This window comes from Myotis nattereri, assembly GCF_964212035.1.
Source record: "Myotis nattereri genome assembly, chromosome: 8".
Classification (NCBI taxonomy): Eukaryota; Metazoa; Chordata; class Mammalia; order Chiroptera; family Vespertilionidae; genus Myotis; species Myotis nattereri.
Window position 1 is genome coordinate 39,340,507 of NC_138083.1, and position 22,549 is coordinate 39,363,055.

Genomic DNA, 22,549 nt, shown 5'->3' on the forward strand with positions numbered 1-22,549 from the left:
CTCTTTCTAAGATCAAGGAGCATATCCTCAGGTGAGGATTTAAAAAAACAAAAATAAATATGACCATTTTGTCATATTTGCCTCTGACTTTTTAAAAATGAAACACTGTAGACAAAAATAGCTCAGGCCCTCTTGGGCCCCCTCTCCAAACCTGCCATCCCACCCTCCTGAATTAATTACACTGAGGATGTTGGTGCGTGTCCTTCTTGCCTACGTGTGTCTGTAATTCTTACACAGTTGTTTTGTAGGCCTTTACATTTTACATAAATAGTATCTGACCATATGTATTCATCTACAATTTGCTTCTTTATAACGCAATATTATTATTTTTTAGCTAAATAGATTATTTTCTTTTGCAGTGTGTGGCTAAATTGCTCTTCAGAAACATATCCTAGCTAATAAAAGGGTAATGTGCAAATTAACTGTCACTCTGTCACAAAGATGGCGGCGCCCAGTCCTCTCAGCCCCACCAGAGTCCCCCAGTCCTGGGCAGCGTGAGCGGCCTGGTGGAATGCTTGCTTCATTGCCATGATGATGAGGCAAGTGTTCCACCCCGGCCACAGAGGGCCTCTGGGCAGCGGGCACGGAGAGGCAGGGGGAGGGTTGGGGAGGGAATGCTTGCGTCATCGCCCTGGCAACGAGGCAAGCGTTCCACACCTGGCTGCAGATGGGCCTCTGGGCCACGGAGAGCCTCTGGGCAGTGGGCGTGGAGCGGCCAGGCCCTGCAGAGAGCTATTGGTGCACGGATTCATTCACAGGGCTACTAGTAAAAATATATTCTCTAAGCCTGTGAATGCTTTTACCATAAACTGGATAGGGTGGGTTTAAAGTACATGTATACGGCCTAGCCAGCATGGCTCAGTGGTTGAGCATTGACCTATGAACCAGAAGGTCATGGATTCAAATCCCAGTCCAGGTACTTGGCCGGGTTGCAGGCTTGATCCCCAGTGTGGGGTGTGCAGGAGTCAGCCAATCAATGATTCTCATCATTGATGTTTCTATCTCTCTCTCCCTCTCCCTTCCTCTCTGAAATCAATAAAAATATATTACAAATAAAATAAAGTACAAGTATACTCACAACAGTTCACCTCTCTCTTTGAAATTGCTGCTAACTTGATGGATGAAAAAACAACACAACTCATTGTTCGTTTAGTAGAATGTCTGTGCTTCCTGGCAAGGTTGAGGCAGAGCCAATGGGATGGTGGGGAGTGTGATGCTGGGCCCCTGATGCCCGGGGTTCCATTCCGGCTCTGCACTTACCCGAGTGACCTGGGCCAGCCTCTTCACCTCTCTGTGCCTCATTGGGGGCTCCTGTGAAATGAGCATGATCGCACCTACCTCACAGGGTTGGTGGGAAGAGCACGTGGACCGTGGCACCCAGGAGACGTTTGGTGCTATTGTTAGTTTCTGACCACGGCTTTCTTCTCTGTGCACGCATGTTTGGTATCCTCAATGCATTTTTCCTGGAATGAACATGTTGAATGATAATGCCTGAAGGATGCCCAGGCTCACTCTGCTGCCTCCACCTCCAGGGGGAGTTCTTCAGCCTGGCCCACCGCAGCCCCCCTCCCTTCACCCCTCCGGTGCTGGCCATACCCATGGACCATGACCACATGGTGTACCTGGGCATCTCCGACTATTTCTTCAATACGGCTGGGCTTGTGTACCAACAGGCTGGAGTTCTGAACCTGACCCTCAAGGATGACATGGTACGTCCGGGCCCGGGGTGGGTGTGGGAAGAGCAGCAGACGGTCTGGATTTGAGTCTGTTCACTCTGGGGAGACCAAGGTCTGGACCTGAGTCAGCCAGACCTGAGTTCGAATATTGATTGGCCCCTCTTCTCCCGCTGGGTCACCTTCGGCTGGTTCCTCCACCTCTCAGAATCTCAGTTTCCTCATCTGTAAAACACCAATAACCATATCTGCCTCCAAAGGGGGTGATGAGGATTAAATGAGAGAGAAACGCACGGGAAGCACTCAGCGCAGGCTTGGCAGTGGGAGCACTCGGCGAGTGCTCCTAGTGACAGCCAGCACTGACTGAGTCCTTGCTTTATGCCAGGCTCTGTAATCCAGTCCCAGCATCATGTCACCATGATTGTCCTCCTCCTCATTGTCTCTAAATAGTCATGGCTGAGTCCCGCTCTAGGACTCAGTTTACCCATCTGTAAAATGAAGAGATGGCCATCGTCTCCAGAGTCTAGGTGCAACCTGATCCAACCCAGTCACCAACCACATGGGATTCCTCCTGTGCCTCTCCTGGAAGAGATGTCATATTCTCCCTCCCCGCAGAGGCACCACAGGGATGCTGAGGCCCCGCCTGCCCCTGTGGAAATAAATGAAGGCCACCCCAATGAGACTCTGTAGGGCAACGGGGTCAGCCACCACTTGCATTTGGCAAAGACTCAAAGGCAGGCAGGGGGGTGGGAAAGCTTCCTAGTGAGAGAAAGGGAGGGCTTCAATACATGAATTTGGGGATGAGGGGGACACGGAGGTGTGCGCTTTCGGAGCTTGTCAGGTGGGGAAGCTAGATGTGGGTTAATAGAAGCTGGGCATCCTAATACGATTGGTTTAAGAGCATATTTGACTTTGCGGGGCAAAAAACTTTGGGCAGCTGGCAGTCATGGAGCCGGTCCTGACTGGCCTGGGTTGGTTGCTACAGAAGCCCTGATCATTGTTCCACTGTCCTATAGGTCTGGCCATTGTGTTTGTATATTCTGTTTCTTGCCCTCATATGGAATTTGCCCCCTAATCTAGAACATAATTCCCCAGAATCTTTTTCTTCTTCTCTTTTCTTGCTACAGATTCCAAAGAAATCCAAATTCCGACTGACAACCAAGTACTTTGGAACCCTCATACCTCAGGTAAGAAAAGGCCTGATCCCTCCCACCCCCACTGTAGTCAGCTCATGCATCAGCCCGGGGGTGCTGGGAGAACAGGGCTCTGCTGAGCGGACTGACGAGAGCCCCCTCCAGACCCAGGGGTAGTCCAGCCTGAGAGGGTAGCAGTAATTTGCAAAGTCCATCCCCAAACAGAAAGGCTCAGGTGTGGGAGTGGCTGTGTGCTGGGGGCCCTGGGCTGGGTATCCAGCCAGAAAGACCATATCCCTGCCTTCCCAGGGCTCCAGTCTAGTGGAGAGAGAAAACGATTAGTCAGGCACCCAACACAATAAAAAAAGAAATGCAGACTGTGATAAGTGAAGCCAACAGGTTGATAAGGTCATTAGACAAGGCAGCTAAAGAAAGCCTCTGTTCAAACAGCTCAGCTGCCATAACCAAACGCCAGACTGGGTGGCTTAAACATCAGGGATTTACCTCTCACAGTTCTGGTCCAATATCGAGGTGGCAGCTGGTTCGGTTTCTGGTGAAGGCTCTCTTCCTGGCTGGTAGATGCTGCCTTCTGGCAGTGTCCTCAGATGGCCTTTCCTGTGAGCACTTCCGGAGAGGGGGAGCTCTCTGGGGTCTCTTCTTACAGGACACTAATCCTATCAGAGCAAGGCCAGACCCTGATGACTTCATTCACTTGCAATTATTTCCTTAAGGCCACATCTCCAAACACAGCCACACTGGGGATTAGGAATTCAATATATGAATTTGGGGATGAGGGGGACACAAATATTTAGTCCTAACAGCCTCTTTAGTGGTGATACTTGAAGGTGTGACTGATAGGGTAGCTAAGGGAATTGTCTTGAAGCTTAATTTGCATAGCATTCGCATTATTTTTACTCAGACTTTGAGTTTACCTGGGGAGGATTGGAGGCCAGCAGAGATGGGATGTCACCAAATCCCTCCTCATTCCTCCTTGAAGCCACCACTGCTTTCTGAGGGGGTGCCATTTGAACTAAGACCTGAGGGAAGGGAAAGAGCCAAGCTGGGAAAGAATGGAGGGACAAGCATTCAGGGAGAGGGAACAGAGAGTGCAAAGGGTCTTGGGAAAACAGCAGGTCCTATTTGCACAACAGGAGTCCCAGGTGGCTGGCACTGGAGGCGGGTAGAGTGGGGTTGGCAGGGTTTCAGCTGCCAGATCATGCGGTCTCAGGGTTTAGTCAAAATGCAATGGGAAGACATTGGAGGTGTTTATGCAGGGCCAGGACAAGACAGAACTTAGAAACAGTTAAGTAAAAGTGTCCCTTTTGTTGGTTGTCCCCACGGGGGCTGCAGTTGGCCAAGATGTTCCCCAACATGAGCATGCAGTTCCTCGTCAGAGTCTCTTCTCCACCGCACCTCACCGTGTCCCCCGCTGGCCTTGCCTGCACCCCGGTCCTGGAGGCCCAGGCCTTCGCTGTCCTCCCGAACTCCTCCTTGGCCCCTCTCTTCCTGCTTGGCATGGTAAGCTGTTCCAGGGTGTGGGCAGATGGGGGGCCCTGGACAGGGCTGAGGGCACGCCCTCGGGGTCAGGGGACCATGTGAATCCTGCCCAGATTCAAACCTGGACTCTGTAGCTGCAGGGCTGTGACCAGAGCCATTACACTAACTGCTTTGGGCTCCTGCAGGCGCTCATTCATTCAATGATTCATTCGTCATTGGTTTGAAGTATGTGTACTGTTTCTGATTCATTCACTCATATCTTCAGTCATTTATGCATTTGTGTATTGTTCATTCATTTATTCATTCAATTATTCATTAGATTGCTAACTTGAAATATGCTATATCTCTTCTGGTTTATACATGCATTATTATTCATTTATTCATTTACTTATACCCTTGTCCAATTGATTATTCATTTGTATATTTGTTCTTTCTTTTTTTTTTCCTTATTTTTTTTTAATTTATTGCTTAAAGTATTACAAAGGGTATTACATATGTGTCCATTTTATCCCCCCGCCCTAGACAGTCCCCTAGCCTCCCCTATCCCCCAATGTCTTATGTCCACTGGTTATGCTTATATGCATGCATACAAGTCCTTTAGTTGATCTCTTTCCCCCCTACCTCCTGCCCCGCAACCCTCCCCAGCCTTCCCGCTGCAGTTTGACAATCTGTTTGAGGCAGCTCTGCCTCTGTATCTATTATTGTTCAAAAGTTTATAATGGTCTCTATTATCCATGAATGAGTGAGATCATGTTCTTTCATTCATTATGTATTCATCCACACATACCTTTGTTTATGCCTTCATTGGTATGTTCAATCCCTCACTTATTCAAGTTTTTATTCCACTGTTGATTTGTGCACTCACTCATGTGATCACTGTGCCACGCCGTGAACTTTCAGAGGCACCCACTCTGGCCGCTGGGAGTGAGGCCAGACTTTCTCCCACCAGGAGGCACTCACAGGCCGCAGGCAGGTCTGCGCAGTCTCAAGCTGAGACCCATTTTCCCCACTTTGCAGATTAAATGGGTTCTCACAGAGTCGCTGAGGCAGGAAGCTCGGTTTTCTAACTCACCAAATATTTGTTGAATGAATAAATGAATGAATGGCTGTGGGAATAGGGCTGGCCTGTGGCCTGATTCACAAGTAGCTTGGGAACTCAGACATGGACTCAGAAGCTGGGGAGAAAATGGTACTTGGTCCCAGCCTATGATTCATCAACAAGGAGGAAGTAAAAGGGAGGTCACCCCCCACCCCAAGCTGACCCTCCCAGCCGTGGAGGCCTTCCAGAGCCCCCAGGCCTTGAGCCAGCACCTCACCTCCTGGGTTGTTGTTTTGCAGAGCGCGAACGCTTCTGTGGAGGTCGGTGCCATGTCCGACAGGCTTGTGGGAGAGCTCAGTTTGGACAAGTAAGTGGACCTGTGGGTCAGGGGGAGGGAGCTGCCCATTCATTCGTGGGGTCCATGGGCTAGCAATGACCTTACAGTGTGCCAAGTACTATGCCATTGCTTTCCCGTTCACCCATCACATCGAAGCTTCAGTGTGCAGAGGGCACAATGGTCCCATTTCACAGACAGTGAAACTAACACTCAGAGACGAAGGGACTTGCCCAAGGCCACACGTCGTAGGGTAACCAGCCATCTCAGTTTGCCCGGAGTGTCCCAGTTGGGGCGCCTCTCAGTCATGGGCCAACTCATGGCTGATGCCACTCCACACTGAACCACAGCAGCCCCCTGCCACACCACACCCCCGGCCTTCCTTGGCACTTGGAAAACCCACTTCACCCCCATCCTTGGGACCCTGTAAGCCCTCCCCTGCTGGGAGACTGGGGTCCATGTGCTGGGTTGAATCCCGGCAGAGGAGGTGTGGGAGCATGGTGTCTGACTTCCAGGCACCTGCATTGAAAGCATAGGTCGCTGTGGTAAGCAACAAACTTTCCAAACTTCGGCGTCCCTGGCTGTAAAATAAGCCCAAGAATTGCTCTTTCACAGCAGCATTGCCGTGAGGATGAAATGAGGCACTAATATGTGTTGTTGTGTTTGGAACACTTCAAGGGATAAAAATAAGTGCTCGATAAGTAAAAGGAAAAGAGAGACACAGAAAAAGAGAAACGCAGAAATTTCAGGAGAGACAGAGAAAGAGAGACATTCAGAGAGAGGGTCACACACACAAAGGAAGGAAGAGACGTCAAGAAAGAGAGACGGGGCGTGAGAGACAGAGAGACAGGCAGATGGGGAGACACATAAGAGAGAGACACAAAAGGAGGAAGAGGGAGGATAGAGGTGACACAAAGAAAAAGAAAGACACCCGGAGAGAGTAGATGCCGTGGCCCCAACATTTAGACCTGGCATCTACCTCTTACTCACACTCACGCTGGTTAAACGGAGTCTTGCTTGACCCAGGCTCCTGCCCATGCCCTCCTTCGCCCTGGCACGGAGGCGTCCTTCTTCACCTTGACATGGGTCCCTGAGGCCTCTATGCTGCTCATTTCTGTGACACCCTTTTGAGAAGTGTTACTGCTTTGGGAACAGATGGATTTAATGTTCCTTGAAGCTCCCGTGGGCCTCTCAGATAGAGGAGCCGGAGAGGACGCAGCTGGGTGGTGGCTGAGCACAGACTTTCTGAAATAACCCACAGGGCTGGGGTCCTGGGGCTCCTAAGTCTTGGTGAACAAGAGTGAGTTTTCAAACTTTGTAGGTAATGGAGACAAGAGTGTTGGCCTCTGGGGGACTTATTAGAAATCCTGCTTTGCTCATTGTTGGCTGTGTGGCCTCAGGCAGGTTGTTTGACCTCTCTGAGTGTCAGTTTTCTCGTCTGCAACATGCCAGTGCGATGGCCCTTGCCTCGTGGAGTCTTGCAGGAATTCATTGGGACAAAGTACTCAAGAGGGTGAATGATAGGGGTTTTAATAAATGGCCTTTTATTCCTCCCTTTCTCTGAGATTACATTTAAAATGCCATAAAGGCTATAAAGAGGAGGTAGTTGATTGGCTCAGGCAATTGAAAAGTCCAAGGGTTTCTGAAGGCCAGGGTGGATCCAGGTGCTTAAGTAATGTCCTTGGGACTCTGACTCCCTCGTCTCTTGGCTCTGCTATCCCCGACGCTGGCTTCATTTTCCAGAAGGCTATCGCCAAGTGGTGACAGAAATGGTCACCAGCAGCTTCCTGATTTCCCTGGAGAAAAAAGAGCATCTCATTGCCAATATTTCCAGCTGAGACCACCTCTCCTTGGGCCAGCCATGAGCCACAGGGCCAACCCTGAAACAATCACTGTGGCCAGGGAGGTGGAACCTGCCCCTTGGCCAGCCCACCCGCAGCTCAGCACTGAAGTGTAGAGAATGGGTGGTTTCCCCAAAGGAAAAATCGGGGAGCTGTGACCAGAAGAAGGGGGATGACTACTGGGAGGGGAAACCAAGCAGCCTTCACCAGAGTGGCCCGTCCTCCCCAGTAACTGAATTCTCATATGAATCAGGAAAATGGTGTCTCAGCTGCCCCTCCCCTTCTCACAGGCTGCTCCTGGAACTGAAGCACTCAGACATCGGCCCCTTCTCGGTGAGTCTGAGGCCCTTGGAGGCTCCTTCCTTCCCCTGATCTTGAGATAATGGTCCTGAAGACCCCTGGGCTCATGGCATCATTTCAGGAGGCCACTGGTCATTTGCATACAATTTGCATGTGAGGTAATGATGGGAGGAGCTTTGTGGACCTTGGGCAAGTCACTTTCCTTTCAGAACTTCAGCCCTTCCCCACAAGTCAGGGATAATCCTTCCCATTTGAGCTAATATGGTGAGGCTTCATTGGTGTTAAATGTGCGCAATCTGGTATAGAAAATCTGCCCAGTAAATGTTTGTTGAATGAACAAGTGAATTACTTTGCTGAGCACCTGCTATATGGCAGGCGCTGCTCCAGGCGTTGGGATATGCTCATGAAGAAGACAGGGAAGCCACCCCTTCTAGAGCTTCACATCATAGCGGGAAAGCAGACAATACGAAAGGAAGATTACTTCAGTCAAGATCAGTGCTATGAAAAACAAAACGGAAGTGGGGTAGGCAGTGATGAGAAGGTTGAGGGTTAGACAGTGAGACCAGGGAAAGCCTCTCTGAGGAGGTGATATCTGGGCCGAGGGAGGCAGCAGGGGGCAGATCTGCCGCAGGCAGAAGAAATAGCAGGGACAAAGGCCCCGGGGCTGGCTCACCCGGGCCTTCCCGGCTAGAGCAGATGGTGTCTGAAGGGCAGTGAGGAGCAGTGAACTGCTTCATACAGAGTGACATGACCTGACCTGTACCTTGCTGAAAGTTGCCCCAGGCTGGGATTAGGAGAATGGAGTCTGGGGACAAGGTTAGACCACATTAATAAATGGGGAGGTGGGCACATTTGTCCATGTGAGAGACGAGGCCAGGAAGAATGAGAAAGATGATAGATCAGGGACATGTACTTTGGAAGTAAGGTCAGACAAAACCTTTTTTTAAATTTTGTAAAATATGTTTTATTGACTTTAGAGAGAGAGAGGAAGGGAGAGATAGGTAGAAACATAAATATTGATTGGCTGCCTCCTGCACGCCCCTCACTGGGGATCCAGCCTGCAACCTGTGACCTCTTGGTTCATGGGTCGTCACTCAACCACTGAGCCACACTGGCCAGGGCAGGCAAAGCTTATTGAGAGATATGATGTGTGGGGTGAGGGAAAGGGCATTGAAGAATGACACCTAGATTTTTGGCTTGAGCAGCTGGGTGAGTGGCAAAGTCACTGAGATGGAGAAGGGCAGGTGGGAGGGAGAGGAGCAGGGTTCTCACCAGCCCAGGTAGATGATGCCAGTACCTGAAATCCCTGCCCATCATTAAGTAGACTCACCCCTGCCTCCCTCGCCCAAGGAGGGCCCTGCTGGTGAGCTGCCCACGTAAGTAGCAGCTCAAATGCTCTTCAACAGCTGCCCCGAGTGAGCATCACCCTGGTGACTCCCTTTAGACGCCACAGCATGCGGATTCTGCCCACAGCGCCTTACTGCACCTGGCCTCTTGGTGAACCCCTGGAGAACATTTCCTTGGATCTCCTGCCCTGCTGGGGCTCTTGTCCCAGCATCAAGAAGGGTTCAGGAATCTGGGAAAGGGGCTGTGCGTAGATGACATAGGAATCCAGAGACTAATAAAGAGTCCGGAGATGAGATATAATTTTGAAAGGCATTGGGGGTCAGAGGACCTTCAGCTAAAGGAACTGAAGACTCCCTCCTTGTCTAGGACCCTTGCTTTTATTCACACAATTTGTCCTAAGGCAAGGTGGAGATAATACACTTCAAAGGGTAAGGTTTCAAAGGCTACAGAAGCATTGTCAGTTTGGGGGAATTAGCCTACGGTTGTTCAGGTGTTTGGCCAGTAGGAGGCAATGACATGTAGATTAAGATGCCCCTTAACTGTCTGGCAGCCACAATCAGTTTCCTATTCAGGTTTGGGGAAATGCCTTTAGCCATTCCCAACAGGTGACTATATGTGTGACTCAACCCTGTTGAGTCCCCAAGTTTCATCAACCTTGATGAAACTCTTAAAATTATGTCATGCTGGAATTGGTCTACGGCACTGCCCCAGTACCCCCACCAAATGGGTGCAACCCCAAAGTCAGACCGCCCCAGTGTCCCTCCAAATCCGATGGAACTCCAACCAGCCCTTTCCATCTGATGAGAGATTACAACAACAACAACAAAACGGCTCACAGCTACCGCACTGTGTTCTCATGGCATCACTGGTGCTAAGGCACCACAGTGTGATGACTCAGTGGGTAACCAACTGCTGCTTCTGCAGAAGATAAAAATGTTAAGTTCCTAGATTCATGGGAAGAAGGGCACCGTGTTTGATGAGCCCAGAGAATTACAGCCTGGGAGAGGAAGCTCAATTGTTCCAGAAACAAAAATGTGCATAATTACAAGTTGTAAATGTCACCATGGCAGGCAATGCTCTTGAGGGTGTTACATTATAGTTGACTTTTTTTTTCATTGCAAAAGCAAAACATATACGTTATAGAACAATCAGCACCTACAGGTTTTCAAAAGAAAGAAAATAAAAACCATTTCCTAATTTCCCCATTAGCTAATAATTTGAAGTATATCCTTCCTCACCTTTTGCTATGAGTATTCAATAACAAAATGCAATTCTGTGGTTTCCACAGCCCACTTTCCTTACTCGAAAAATATCATAAATATGTGATTATAATTATACTTCTACACTGTCATGCATAACAATTGTGTAGTTTCCTAGCATCAAAGTGCCACCATGTCCTCCAGATGGCTCCCCAAGTGTGGACATGTAGGCTGCTTTTTGAACAACTGTTATTACAGTATAGCTGACATGCAATATTCTATTAGTTTTCAGGTGTACAACACAGCGACTTGACATTTATATTCTTTACAATGTGATCACCACACTAAGTCCAGTAACCATCTGTCACCGTGCCAACTTAGCACACTATAAGTGACTATATCCCCCTCCACCATGTTCCCCCCCCCTCCATCCCCTCCCCTCTGGCGACCACACATATAAGTGAAATCATGCTGTATTGTCTTCATCTGTCTGAGTTATTTACCCTCCAGGTCCATCCATGTTGTCACAAATGGCAGAATTTCATTTTTTTTATTTTTTTACTGCTGAGTAGTATTCCATTGTTTTTGTTACATTCATCACTCTTTGAGCATCCTTGCATCTGTTTCTGCCCACATCCTGGTCACTTCCTCAGGATAAATGCCTTAGAGGCATGTTCGCAGCCCACCAAACGCACACGTTTTTAAGGTTTTTGATGAACATCGCTGAATAACCCTGGGATAGGTTGAGCCAGTGTGCCCTCTAGCCCGCATTTTCACATTTAAATACTCTCTGCCTTGCACCTTAGAGTCCAGGACAGTGATGGCGAACCTTTTGAGCTCGGCGTGTCAGCATTTTGAAAAACCCTAACTTAACTCTGGTGCCGTGTCACATATAGAAATTTTTTGATATTTGCAACCATAGTAAAACAAAGACTTATATTTTTGATATTTATTTTATATATTTAAATGCCATTTAACAAAGAAAAATCAACCAAAAAAATGAGTTCACGTGTCACCTCTGACACGCGCGTCATAGGTTCGCCATCACTGCTCTAGAACTTGCGTTGCCACTGGAACCTTTAGAGTTAGAGACCACTTCCACTTCCGTGACCTTGACCGAGCTGCAGAATTTTCACATCACTGGGGTCCATCTCTCAGCCTTTTCCAGCTGGGAGGTGCCCTGCGTGGGAGGGAGGGTGATGGAAGACCGCGCTGCCTGCATTCCTGACGTGGGTCCCGTCCTCCTCTGGTTTCCAGGTTGAGCTGCTGCAGGCCATCATGAACTACATTGTGCCCACGACTGTGCTTCCCAAGGTTAACGGTAAGGAGCTTTGCAGAAACACCTGAGCTTTAGTCCTGGGAGAAGTAGTAGGGATAGTTCTTAGAGCCACCTAACACCTGGCTCCAGGTGTGGGGGCTGAGGGGTGGTCACCTCAGATGGCACCTGGCCCAGATTCGGGATGAAGAAAACGGAACTCCGCATGGGTGGCATTCTTATTAAGGCCCATCTGATCCTTATGAGGTGGGGGATTATTAATATCTCCTGCTTTCATGGGAGGAGGTCAGAGAAGTTGAATGACCAGGCCACAGAGCAGGTGAGAGATGGAGCTTGGGTTTCATCCCACCTCTGAAGCCAGAGCCCTTGGCCTTTCTCCAACTCTGGGAGGAAGGCCAGGGGAGAAGAGTCCCCGCTAAGGTCTTATGCTCACCACACTGGTGAGCCTGCCGCTAACATTGGCATAGCCAGGGGCGACGGTACACAGAGAGGCCCACATAGCATGTGGCTAGACTATTAAAAATAATAAATGAAGGCAACAAATTATCATATAGAGTCTGACTCATCCTCCCACCTGGACACATGTAGCTTCATAATGACCTAGGAGACCAGGTTTGAATTTAGCATCGTCCTGAGTTCCAATTCAGAACGTGGTGGTGTCAGAGAGCTGATCCCTGGCCACCGCCCATCTCTGATTTCATCCTAAACATGGAGGGGCTTCCTGCAACCACAAGTAGATACCCCCAATCACATGTCCACAGGCCGTCCACACTTGTGTGAGCAGCGCCCCCTGGTTGCCACCCAGGCCTGGTGCCCACCAGCAGGGTGCTCACCCTCAGCAGGTGATCGTGGTCAGGAGGCCTGCTCAGGTCCTGGACGTGAGCTTGGGTGATGGGGCGGGAATGCGAGGGTCCCAGGTTTCTCTCCAGTCCAGGGAGGCCGCCCACCTGGCCCCATCTCCTCCCGTCTCCTCCCTGATCCTTTCCTGAACCTCCATTGCAGAGAGGCTGCAGAAAGGCTACCCTCTCCCACTGCCCACCCACGTCCAGCTCTTCAACCTGGTGCTTCAGTCTTACCAGGTGAGTCCCAAAGGCCTCTTTTCACTCTGTCTCCTCCACAACTGCAACTGGTGCTGAAAAGCTTTCCCTATGCAAGCCCCGTGCCAAGCACTTTCTACCCTTACAGCACCCCTGGAAGGTGGGCGCTCTTGATAAACAGAGAAGGAAGCCCAAGACTCAGAAATGCCACGTGGCTATTTAATGAAGTTCAGATCCAAAGCCAGGCCCCTGCATATATTTTTTAATTGATTTTCTTAGACAGAGAGGAAGAGAGAGAGAGAGAGAGAGAGAGAGAGAGAGAGAGAGAGAGAGACATGGATGTGAGAAACATTGATTGGTTGCCTCCCATACGCACCCCAACCAGGGAGCCAACCTGCAACCTGGGCATGTGTCCTGACCAGGAATCAAACCAGCGACTTTTCGAACCAACTGAGCCACACCGGCCAGGGCCAGGTCCCTGCTTTTAACTGTTGGCTGCATCATTTGCACCTGACACCTGGTAAAAATGGAACTCCCTTGGTGCCATAGAGCCTCAGCGGCTGCATTTAATTATTGTTGCATGCCTCTTCTTTTGCATCGGCGTCATTCCACGCCTGTGGGTATGAAGCCTGGTTAGTGGCTGGCAAATTCAGATACCAGTCCGGCCCACCTCCTCCTGCCCTTCTCCCAGCCCGACCCCCAGCGGCATCGGGCACTCTTTACCTCTTTCTTGGGAGCAGTCTTCTTAGCTTCAAAGAGCCCCCTCTCCCTGTTTGCCAGCCGCCTCTCCCTGGGCCTTTCAGTCCCCTTTGCTGCTTCCTGCTTCCCCTTCCTTCCCAGAGGGAGCTCCCCGGGTTCCTGCCCAAGCTCTGCCTTCCCCACTATGGGCTTTCCCTGGTCACGGCCATCGGCTCAGGCTCAGCAGCCACCGTTATGCCACTCTGAGGCCCGAGCCTGTCCCAGCGAAGCTGATCTCTCTGCAACAAACCATCGCCTCCTGTTGCCCTCCTTACCTGAGTCATTGTCTTTCCTGATAACCTCATGGCCCCATGGGAACCCCACCACCCAGATTCCTTGCCGTCCCTCATTCCCAACATCCAAGCAACCCCCAACTCTTTAGACCAGGGAACTAATAGGGCGAAGAGACTGGAGAAAGTCGATGAGAGAGCAGAGAAAACACATCTCCTATTTGCCCACCTTTTCCCAAGTTCATCCTTAAAAGAAATAATGACCCCACGGCACCATTTTATTTCTTCATCTGTGAAAGTTCTGAGTAAAGGGCAGGAAGGAGCAGGGAAGTAGGTTGGCAACCTTGGCTGGAACAAGGGTTCCCTTGAGCTGCCATGAGGCCGGGGTGACAAATGAAGGCCCCGGAGCTGCCCGGGGGTCTGCACGTCTGAGAGCTGACGACACATTCAGGGGCGCTGTGATGTGCAGACCCCAGAGGCGCGACCCGAGTGCCCCTCAGTCCCGCCTTTCCGTCAGTGGACAGCACCACTCTGCCCTCTCCCAAAGTTCTCTTCTAACAACCCGGCAGCCCCACCCTCACCACGGGGGGTGCGCTTCCAGCTGTTGACAGCATTGTGTCTCTTCCTAGAACTTCCTGCTGTTTGGAGCAGATGTTCTCTACAACTGAAGTCGCCACCGGTGCGGGGCTGTCAGCACACCAGCACACCAGCGGCTGAGGGGTTGTCAACACTGTCCCCGACAGGCCCACAGGCCACCTTTCTCCAGGCGCCCCCTCTAGCTCTTGACCCAGAGACCCTTGCGAACGTCTCTGAACTCAGGTTTAGAAATGACCTAAGCATGGAGAGCCTTGTTGCTTGGGAGAGTGTGTGCTGTGTATTTTAGGGATTATGAGCTTCTTTCAAAAGCTAAGCCTGCCCAGACATTTCCGCCAGGAATTGCATTTCAGTTGCGTAACCACAATATGTCTCTTTGTGCTTCACACACACACACACACACACACACACACACACACACGAACAAAAAAGAGAAACACCTGGGTTTTTTTTAAACGTGGAATGCTGTGTGATGGTATTGTTTCTTGTTTTATGTCCATTCATTCATTCATTGGCTGTACCCAGCCTGGGCATCAGTGCACAGCACAGATACAGTCGCCTCTTCATTTTTCTAGTTACTACCTTGGGCCCCCACATGCCTCTGTTAGCAAGAAGCGCCATTGCTCCCCTTTGGACACTGACTAAGAGTCCAAAGGGAGTCTTGCTTTCTCATGTCAGAGTGCTGTGTAGATGGGCCCGCTGGGCTGTTGTTCCTGCCACTGCCACCTGGTGTCGCTGTTGAACAGTTATCCTGCAAAGCCTGTTTTCCCTGCCCCACGCTCGGGCCCAAGGATGATGGTTCCCTTAATCCAGTGGTTCTCAACCTTCCTAATGCCGCGACCCTTTAATACGGTTCCTCATGTTGTGGTGACCCCCAATTTCATTGTTACCAAATGAACATAAAGCATAGTGATTAATCACAAAAACAATATGTAATTATATATATGTTTTCCGATGGTCTTAGGCGACCCCTGTGAAAGGGTAGTCTGACCCCCAAAGGGGTCGCGACCCACAGGTTGAGAACCGCTGCCTGTGCTCTCCTCTCCTGCCCAGCCCTTGGGCCCAAAGCAGAACTGGGCCAGGGGACAGAGGCCATTGCAGGTTTCAGTCGATCGCATTTTCAGCTGCAATTAGCCCTTCCCCGTGACTTTCCAGGCTGGTGTGGAAGCCAGGTCACTAGTCCAGGCCGTCCTTGAACTCTTAGTGAGCCTCCTCCGGGGCTTCAGGATAGTTCCTGCCATGGAACAGCAGGTGTGGCTGTCTCAGGCCATTAGATGGGCTCTAACAGCATTTTATTTCAAATTGATTGAGCATTTCTGGAAGGCCTCTTTGAGCTGCTGACATCTGGTCTGAGACCAGAGGGGTGAGGAAGAGTTTGAAGCAGTCAGTGGGGTGTGGGGTGACATGACCAGGGTTAGCTTTTAAAATGTTTTGTTGTGACTTCTGAAAGCATTGGAGGGGCAAGAGTGGAAGGGGGTGTGCATAAGTTAAGAATCTGTTGTTCAGACTTCATCCAGGCAGGCGATAATAAAAACAGACAAAAGCGTTTGTCGTGATGAAAAAGCGGATAAAAGGTGTTTTTAAAGAAAAATGTACACACTTCTGCTAACACTATCAATCCTCTGACAAATGGAGGTGGAGGCTCTGGGGCCACAGGGGAAGGGAGGGTCATTGATCAAGCACAGCACATGAACGATTTTATTTAATCCCACGGCACTCTCACCTCCCAAAGTGGGAAGTGGCCAGTCCTCTTAGATTGAGTCACTTTCCCTGGGTTCACAGCTTGCAAGTGGCAGAGCTGAATTCCCACCCTCTCTGCCCTCACAGCCCATGGTCTTTCCACTCCTCCCAGGTGTCAAAGTCTTGTGTGTCTGATGCTTGGGACATGCAAGGCAGAACTACCAAGTTCAGTTGTACCGGTTTGCACTGTAGACAGGTGTCAGGCTGGGGGAACAAAATCCTTTCTCTAGTTTGCCCACCAAGAGGATGTGCCTTTTCCTACTTGCCTAGCGGAGGCTCTGAAATAAAACAGAAAAGCGGCCAGTGGGGCTGGAAGGAAGAGCATGAGTGGGGACACAGCACGGATGAGCAGGGGATGACACAATCCAATCCTCGTTTTTAAAAGACCCCTCTGGTTGGAATTGGGAGCAGAGCTGGTAAGTACAGGGACACAGCCCTGCCTCCCGCACCTTCACCTCATCTCCCACCTTCTCTTTGGACATAGTTGCCTCCCCACCCCCATCCTCTACTCTCCAAAAACACTCAGGCAGCCCCTGTTCCACTCTATAGGAAAAAAAGGCAGTATTTCTTGAGCCTGAGGACTGGTGAGTGGAACACACTGTGCCCTGGAGACCGCTCTCTAGTGGCTGAGAAATAGGCAGTTGTTTGGGGGTGTGATCTGAGGACTCCCCAAGACAACCCAACTCATCTGCCAGGCTGCCTACAAACCGCTGTCAGGGCAGCTTCTCCCTTAGGCGGTGCCGCTCCGAGGCCTGCTGACAGCCGGTTTCCTCGGGGAGTGCTGAAAGCGCTCTCAGATTAGATGACTGGGATAGTTGCACACGTCTGTAAATACAGCAAGAACCACTGAACTGTACCCTTTACATGGGCGAGTGCTACGGTATGTGAAATATATGTCGATAAAGCTGTTAAAAAGCAGAAAGAATTGCCTACTCCAGGCTTCCTAAAAGCTCTCCATTTAATCAGCTTCCTTTGGGGGTCAAGCATTGCCCTCTGGGGTTCCTTTTGGAAATGGAGACACTCAATATGATGGAGGGGTGCCCTCTGTGGGGAGACGAGGGGAGGGCCGTGCGGAGACTAACGCTGTGCTCAGCATTTTTGCCACATCCCCTCAGAGGCCATGAGTGCCCCAGCCCTGGGCTAGTCTCTTCACATCTGTTATCTCATCTAATCCTCACAACTCTGAAAGTAGACAAGGGGTCCCCATTTTCCGGATGCAGAGTCTGAGGTGTGGGGAGGTGCTGTGGCCCGCTCGAGGTCACTCAGAGCTTGGGCTAGGGAGCACCGGGCCCTTGTTTCAAAAGTCAACCCAGCTATGCACGGCTGCACAACTGTCCAGATGGTACTTACCCTCTCCAATCCTCTATTTCTTCCTCTGAAAGTAGAGGGAAAACCTCGCCCTTGTGTTTGGTGTGAGGTTGTTGGGAGGAATCGGTGGTATCATTAATAAGCTCATGGCATGGTGGTTATGAGCATGGGCGGTGCTCCCAGACACTCTGGGTTCAAATCCCAGCTCTGCTATTTATCAGCTGTGTGAACCTGGGCATTTAACTCTCTGGGCTTGGATTTTTCTTATCTGAATCATAAGAATACCAACCTCACAGGGTTGTTATGAGAATCAAATATATGTGCAACCTGTGGGCCCAGGACCTGACACATAGCAATCAAAGTTAGCTCTAAATATCAGTAAATCCAGTAACTCCTTCTCTCTATACTATAAGGACTTGCCATAGTTGCAGTCCCAATGCCTGGCATATAATAGGCGCTCAGTAAATATTTACTTTCAGAATCATCTAGGATTTGAATTTATGTCTGAATTCATAGTGACTCAAAGCCACTATGTCGGTGATTCTCAAAGTATAATCCTGAGCTGCCTGCCCAGAGAGGCCTGAGCCCAAGAATCGGAACCGCAGGCTGGCCAGAAAGCAGGGCTCAGGGCTGGCCCACAGTGTGACTTGGGCCAGTCTTCTCCCCCTCTCGGTTACAGTTTCACCATCTGTAAAAGCAGGGGCCCTCTGGAATTCCGGGAAAGGAATCCAATAAAGTGATCTCTGGCAAATATTAAAGAAGTTCTGGCTGAGAAATTTTCATTTTAACAGAAGCTCCTTAGGGTCCCCAAAGCTATCAAGACCCAGTGAAATGAGGCCACTGCTGGGATTTTAGATGCTGCCAATTGCAGAGGCAAAGGGGATGGGAGGGAGAGATGGGAGGGCTCTCAGGTTCCTCGGGGTCCCCCTGGGGTGAGGGGTGGTGTATCCATTTGGCCAGCCCTGCTCCAGGGGGTCTCCTGGCATCTCAAGTAGATGATACACAAGCTTCAAACCACACTGGATTGTCACTGACATTCCTATTTTTCTTCTGTACATCCCCATGCCTCAGGGCTCGTGTGTGTGTGTGTGTGTGTGTGTGTGTGTGTGTGTGTGTGTGTGAGAGAGAGAGAGGGGGGGGGGTGGCTAGGAGAGGGGCTGCCAACAATATTAAAGCCTGGAATTCAAAGTACCCTACGGAGATCCAGAACCGCAGGTCTTCATAACATCTTTGTCTTCCGGCGAGAGCTGATGCTCTCAGGAGTGTGGGCACCGCCAGGGGAAAGTGCACTGAAAACAGAAGTGAACAGAGACACAGAACTGCGAACGTGGAGCTCATTTTGCCCCTGTACTCGAAGCGAGGTCCAACATCAGCACCACCTGGGAGCTTGTTAGAAATGCAGAGACCTGGCCCCCAAAGGAATCTCCTGACTCAGAATTCGCATTTAAACAAGATCCCTGGCGTATATATACCACATTCTTTTTAAAAAATATATATGTTTTATTGATTTTTTACAGAGAGGAAGGGAGAGGGATAGAGAGTTAGAAACATCAATGAGAGAAACATCGATCAGCTGCCTCCTGCACACTCCCTACTGGGGATGTGCCCACAACCAAGGTACATGCCCTTGACCGGAATCGAACCTGGGACCCTTGAGTCCGCAAGTGGACGCTCCATCCACTGAGCCAAACCGGTTAGGGCTATACCACATTCTTATCCATTCATCCATCCATGGGCACTTAGGTTGTTTCTCGATCTTATTGTGAATAATGCTGTAATGAACATGGGGGTGCCGATATTTCATCCATATCCTGTTTTCATTTCCTTTGGCTAAATACCCAGCCCTGGAATTGCTGTATCGCATAGTAGTTCTATTGTTAACTGTTTAAGGAACCTCCATACTGTTTCACATAGTGGCTGCACCAATGTACAGGCCCACCAACAGTTCACGGGGGTTTCCTTTTCTCACATGCAGAAGTTGTGTGGTATGTGTATACAACGAGTGCTATGGAGCAGGAGCAGGAGCAAGGGAGCAGGAGACCCTGCCATGTGCAGCACATGGATGAAAGTTGAGAGCATTATGCTAAGGGAGATAAGTCAGACAGAGAAAGACAAAGACTGTATGATCTCACTTACATATGGAATTTTAAGTAGCCAAGCTCATAAAAACAGAGAGTAGGCTGATGGTTACAAGGACGAGGGGTGGGGCAGTAGGAGAGATGGTGTTCAGGGCGACTTAGAACCAGTGGATAAATAAGTCCTGGAAATCTAATACATGGCAGAGTGATCGGAGACAGCACCACTGTATTAGGGATGTTAAAGTTGCCAAGAGACTAGATTTCAATTGTTTCCACCCCCAAAACCAAAATGATAATTATGCGACAGGTAGAGGTGTTGGTTCATGCTATAGCGGCCATCATATTACAACTAGAGGCCCAATGCATGAAATTCGTGCATGGGTAGGGTCCCTAGACTTGGCCAATGATCAGGGCCTATCTGCGGGGAGACTGGCGGGGTGATTGGGGGAGCCCTCCCCCCGCCACCCCGCACTGGCACCCACCTTGGCTGGCCTGGGGACTGCAGGCTGGGGGCAGCTCCTGTGTTGAGCATCTGCCTCCTGGTGGTCAGTGCGCATCATAGCGACCAGTTGTTCCACCAATTGTTCCGCCATTTGGTCAATTTGCATATTAGGCTTTTATAATATAGGATTATATAGGACAGTGATGGCGAACCTATTGACACGTGTGCCAGAGGTGACATGCAAATTCATTTTTTTGGTTGATTTTTCTTTGTTAAATGGCATTTAAATATATAAAATAATTATCAAAAATATGTCTTTGTTTTACTATGGTTGCAAAGATCAAAAAATTTCTATATGTGACACGGCACCAGAGTTAAGTTAGGGTTTTTCAAAATGCGGCACGCCGAGCTCAAAAGGTTCGCCATCACTGACATAGGATATGCTAGTATAAATATATCAAATCAACACGTGATATACCTTACCCTTATAGGTCAATTATATTGCAATAAAAATACATTTAAAAATAAATAAATAGGAGCCCTGGAGGATTCAAGAAATGCTGTCCTGGTCCAACACCGTCATCTGTACTTGGAGGGAAAGTGAGGATCGGAGAGGGTCATGGTTTGCCCCATGTCACACAGCCCATCAGGAGAGGAGCCCAGACAAAGACCCAGGTTTCTTTGCTGTCAGTGCTTCCCACTTGAAGCAGTTCCCTCCCCCACAAAACCTCCGTGTGACCTTCCAGATCCAGCAGAATGTCGGCTCTCCACAAAGGCTTTCTCAATGGCCGCCCGAGACTCCCTTGGTGGCATTCATCTCTGTGTATTTTCAGTTCTCTCTCTCCCAGCCCACTGTCCCCGCACAAGACCTGCAGACTTTGGAAAAGAATTCAGAGCTCTCCACAAGAGGAAGGCGACTGCTACAAAAGATCCATGAACTGATTGTGCCACTCAGGGTCCAGGCAGGAAACCGGAATCCAGCTCAGATGGCTCTTGGGATTCAAATGAAGAGGCTGGGAGAAAGGCTTAAGGAAACTGGTGAAGGAAGTGCAGCCCCAGGAACTAGCATCCCTAAGCTTGAAGAGCAAAAATGGAGTCGGACGTCCACGCCCAGTGAGGGCTGGAGACTGGTGAGGGGCTCAGGGGTGACACGATCATAGCCAGAACTCTCTGCCCACCTGTGGCTGAACCCAACTACAGGTGGGGAAGCTGAGTCACGGAGTGCCCAAAGTACCCAGTGGGCGAGTTAGGGTTCACACCCAGGCCATCTGTCCCCAGAGTCCACACCCTTCACCTTGCACTATGTTCTGCTTTATGTTCATTCACTCTTTAAACCAGCAGTTCTCAACCTGTGGGTCGCGACCCCTTGGGGGTCGAATGGCCCTTTCACAGGGATCGCCTAAGACCATCCTGCATATCAGATATTTACATTACGATTCATAACAGTAGCAACATTACAGTTATGAAATAGCAACGAAAATAATTTTATGGTTGGGGGTCACCACAACATGAGGAACTGTATTAAAGGGTCGCGCAATGGGAAGGTTGAGAACCACTGCAAAAACAATTACCTCCTCCATCCACTCAGCATTCCGAGCACTGTGGTTTCCAAATTCTGGGTTTTCTAAATTCTTTTCAACCTTTGTAATCAGAACACAGTAAATATTGTTCTTTTGAAAGGGGGAGCATGTTCACTGCTGTGGGACTTCCTGGTGACAGGGTGGTGGCAGCTGTGGCTTTCATAGAAGTGAGTGGACAGCCTGGTAGGAGAAAGGCCTGGGGGTTCTGGCCAGCACTGGGGTCACACTGCTGCTGGGGCCCCTGCTGGGTCACCAAGGCTCCTTGAGCAGGGGGAGCCCCTATAGCAGTGGAGGCCTGGCCTGAGGCCACAGGGCACTCCGGCCAGGGCAGATCTAAGGTCCAATGTTTGCCGCCGTGGGAATTCCCCCAGCCCCCACAAATGGCGCTCAGCCTGGGACATCCTCCAACTGCCACCAGAAGACAAACCTCTGTGTCCCCATGAGGTCCTCACTCTCACACTCTCCAAGGGTGAAAGGGCCCATGGGAGTCACCTGCTCTGTCCTCATTTTACAGAAAGAAACTGGGGCACTGGAGGACACAAGGCTTGCTGAGGGTCACAGGCCAGGCAGGGCTGAGCCAGGTTGGGACACTGGTTTCCTGATTCCCAGCAAAGGACCGGTCCCCACCCCGGCAGGCTGAGCCCAGGAAGCAGAAGCCCCCAGGATGGCTGAGTCCTCTCAATCCTGCCTTCAGGAGCACCTGGGCTGCTGGGGCGACAGCCAGGACCTCAAGGAACCACAGCCCGAGGACAAGAGGAGCTGAGAGGCCTGGGCTGTGTGCTCCGTGTGGGGAGTTCCCAATTTTAGTGCCTTTTGTGACCCGCCGGGAAGACACTGTCACCCCACCCCGTTTGATTGGTTGAGGCAGTCACCATGACCTCCCAGTCTCAAGGGCGGGCACCCAGACTGCAGCTTTTGATGGGAGGAGTAGCAAAGAATTTTTGTCCGTATTTTTAAAGGACCACAATTAGGAAACAGCAGAGAATGGCTAATGCTGTGGTGGAGAAAGTGCAGAGGATTCTGGGACCGCAGAATCCCTGGGGGAGACGAGGGAAGGCTTCCCGGAGGTGAGGGTAGAACAAAACTCACAAATATAGGGAGTCCTTGGGGACCCCAATGAGTTTAGCACAACCCCTACTATAGATTTTGTTTTCCCAAATGAA

The 22,549-nt window shown here is 50.2% G+C and overlaps 1 protein-coding gene across 1 annotated transcript in view; it reads left to right on the top strand.

The window, feature by feature from the left end:
* Positions 1-15,804, top strand: part of BPI (bactericidal permeability increasing protein) — a 31,711-nt gene extending 15,907 nt beyond the window's left edge. The window contains exons 8-15 of the mRNA XM_081097538.1: positions 1,533-1,709; positions 2,801-2,860; positions 4,157-4,324; positions 5,642-5,709; positions 7,808-7,850; positions 11,621-11,684; positions 12,642-12,718; positions 14,274-15,804. Coding sequence (XP_080953664.1) covers positions 1,533-1,709; positions 2,801-2,860; positions 4,157-4,324; positions 5,642-5,709; positions 7,808-7,850; positions 11,621-11,684; positions 12,642-12,718; positions 14,274-14,312 — 696 coding nt within the window. The 3' untranslated portion in view covers positions 14,313-15,804. The remainder of the gene's footprint in view (positions 1-1,532; positions 1,710-2,800; positions 2,861-4,156; positions 4,325-5,641; positions 5,710-7,807; positions 7,851-11,620; positions 11,685-12,641; positions 12,719-14,273) is intronic.
* Positions 15,805-22,549: the final 6,745 nt, after the last annotated feature.